The sequence below is a fragment of the Raphanus sativus genome, unplaced genomic scaffold, assembly GCF_000801105.2.
Source record: "Raphanus sativus cultivar WK10039 unplaced genomic scaffold, ASM80110v3 Scaffold4837, whole genome shotgun sequence".
NCBI classification, from domain to species: Eukaryota; Viridiplantae; Streptophyta; class Magnoliopsida; order Brassicales; family Brassicaceae; genus Raphanus; species Raphanus sativus.
In genome coordinates this window covers 1-2,542 of record NW_026620138.1, presented here as the reverse complement: position 1 = coordinate 2,542, position 2,542 = coordinate 1, and the positions used below count along the sequence as shown (strand labels likewise).

At 40.1% G+C, this 2,542-nt stretch overlaps 1 protein-coding gene across 1 annotated transcript; it reads right to left on the bottom strand.

The window, feature by feature from the left end:
• Positions 1–1,068: 1,068 nt before the first annotated feature.
• LOC130507576 (uncharacterized) lies at positions 1,069–2,325 on the bottom strand. Its single transcript, XM_057002276.1, has 6 exons — positions 2,128–2,325; positions 1,847–2,050; positions 1,689–1,778; positions 1,514–1,621; positions 1,187–1,435; positions 1,069–1,104 (listed from the first exon to the last, which is right to left on the bottom strand). Exons 1-6 carry the CDS (start codon positions 2,323–2,325, stop codon positions 1,069–1,071), a joined length of 885 nt encoding a protein of 294 aa, XP_056858256.1.
• Positions 2,326–2,542: the final 217 nt, after the last annotated feature.

The window sequence follows — 2,542 nt, the reverse complement described above, 5'->3', positions numbered from 1 at the left end:
TTTGAGATGGGTCTGTTGAATGCACACGACCTTCAGCTACTACTTTTTTTCCTCTCACCAAGGTCCATCAGTTTGCACTTCTGATTCTGCTTGATTGGTTGAGATCCATGCTTATGCAAACATTCAACAGACATTTACATTACTTAAAACTCAAAGATTAATATAAGCAGATGAATGCAAATAATAAGTTATAAATTTACCTGATCAGATGGTGGAGACTCCTCAGTAGGAGTTGATGTTGTTGCTACAGATTTGGAACCAACAGATGTATTTTTGATACCTGTTTTCTCTCCTACTGAAGAGACGGTTTTTGGAGTAGGAGATTGTTGTGATGTTGCTTCTGGTGGATTGTCAAAGACAACTTTCCGAACAGGCCATGATATAAAAGAGTGTACGCAGTCCTCGAGGTATGCAAGATCCATCGTAGGCCTCCATAAATATGTTCCCTGCTCATGTACAACATCCAGGAAAACTTTTACCGCTTTAGGTCCGAGAGGAAGTCCATTGACCAATGCTTTTGCTTCTTTTGTCTGCCAACGCCCTTCACCCACAACGACATCATCATCAGACAAATCCAGTTTGCATTTGTTGAGAGAAGTTGCTCTAGAGCCCTGTCAATCACATTCAGAAAACCAAAATTCTCTTTAGCAGGAAATAATTAAATTAGTTTATAGGTGAGTGCAATAGAATGAGATTACCAGTGGTGCAATGTCTTCTGGATCAAGCCCAGACCTAGTTCCACACATTTATTCTTCGGCCATGCAATAATATGACCCACTGCTTCCTTAATTGTGCACATGTTACTCGCAGGTCGCCAGAGGAATGCTTCTGGTTCAGTAGCAGCTTCAACCAAGACTTTAAGATCCGAAGGGCCTAAGCGACTGTCATTGACTATGTCATTTGGGTCAGAAGAGAGGATACGGCCTTCACCAACGTTCCTTCTTCATCAGCCCAATCAATCAAAAGACACCTCTTCTGGGATATCTTGTTCACACTCTGTTAAATGGACAGTAGTAAAAAATGTGAGACTGTCATATAGCTAATCAGCTTATATGATAACAACTTACTCTAGCAGCCGAGTTTTCCCAACTCATTGTCTTCTCTCTGAAACATAAACACAACACAGCATAATTTTCTCAATCTAACCACTTATATGTCTTAATCTATTCTTCAAGATGTAACTAACCTGGTTTTTAACTTTCGCAAGTTCAGACTGTAACTCGTTAACCTTTTTCTGGAGATGCAATTGCTTCTCTTGCATTTCAGAAATAGACTTGTGGTTGACATTGAAGCAAGCTAATTTTGTCTTACTGACATTCCTCCCCATTGCTCTCATACGACCAGGATTATCAGGTCCTAAAACCTGGATGAGTGTGTCTTCATCTTCGTTTTTACCAGTCTGCTTAGCACCGGTAGCAATCTCAGCAGCCTTTTGCTGCAAACCAAAAAAACATTAACCAGAAACATTAGAAGTATATTGTAATAAGAGTTACCGAATATGTATGTAACTTACAATCTTCTCAGCGGCATTAGTGTTTATAGGAGTTCCATCTTTTCTTGTACGTGACTTCACCCAGACTTTAAGTCTTGACACTTCAGATGGGTCTTCAGAACTATTTTTCTATGGAAAATATTATATGTCAACTTGCATTGTCAAAACATTTAAAAGGACAAGATAGTGTGCTTACCATTTCTTCTGCTAGTCGAACCATTCCCTTTCGACTACAAGTGTGAGGAATCTGTTTGCGTCTCCTCTCCTTGTAGCTATCACTCAGAACCTATCATTTTGTATGTTAACATGTAATCTAGATAGTAATGTAGAGCTTAAACAACTCGGAATGTATACCTTGAATTCTTGGCTTGTCTTTAGCTTCACAAATTTACGCCATTCAACTGGAGGCACATTCTTGGGTCTGAGATTCATCCTTTGTTGGTTATTTTCAGCTTCATTGATTTGGGTTACTAGTCGTGACTTGGATGACCTCCATAAAGCTCCCATCTGCTTCAGAACTGCAACTCTTTGGTACTCCTCATCAACTTCAAACCTTGCCTTCAAAAATAATTAACAAACCAGTAATCAGTAACTTCAATATATAATTCTACTAATCATTGTATACAAACAATTACCTGGACTGATTTCCAGAGCACTGTCTTCACTTCTTCAGTGATTTTTTTCCAAGTCTCTAATGTAACAGGGACGTGTTCCCTTACCAAGGGACCTAAATATGAAGACAACTTCACTGAACCAGGACCATATGCTTCTCCCATAAAAGTGAAATCCACATGAACTCTGGTATTTGGATCTTTGGCCAAGTCTCTCATCATGGTTGTCCACGCTTTCTCTTACGACAGCTTCCAACCTCAGGCTCCAGAGTATGTTCTATCTCACCTTCAGGTTCGTTAGAAACTTGCTGCTCTTGTTGTCGCTCCTGATCATGCTCCTTTTCTCATGATCACCATCATGCTCTGGGTCGTGCCACATCTTGCTGTTGGTCCTGCACTTCTTGTGGTTGGTCCTGCACATCATGCTCTGATTCGTCAC

What these genes read in the sequence shown, in the direction of transcription:
- LOC130507576 (XM_057002276.1), bottom strand. Translation starts at nt 2,325, where the DNA reads ATGATGAGAGACTTGGCCAAAGATCCAAATACCAGAGTTCATGTGGAT. An exon ending in TTCGACTAGCAGAAGAAATG is followed by an intron (nt 1,622 to 1,688) that starts GTAAGCACACTA and finishes TATTTTCCATAG; the next exon opens with AAAAATAGTTCTGAAGACCC. An exon ending in TTGCGAAAGTTAAAAACCAG is followed by an intron (nt 1,105 to 1,186) that starts GTTAGTTACATC and finishes TTTATGTTTCAG; the next exon opens with AGAGAAGACAATGAGTTGGG.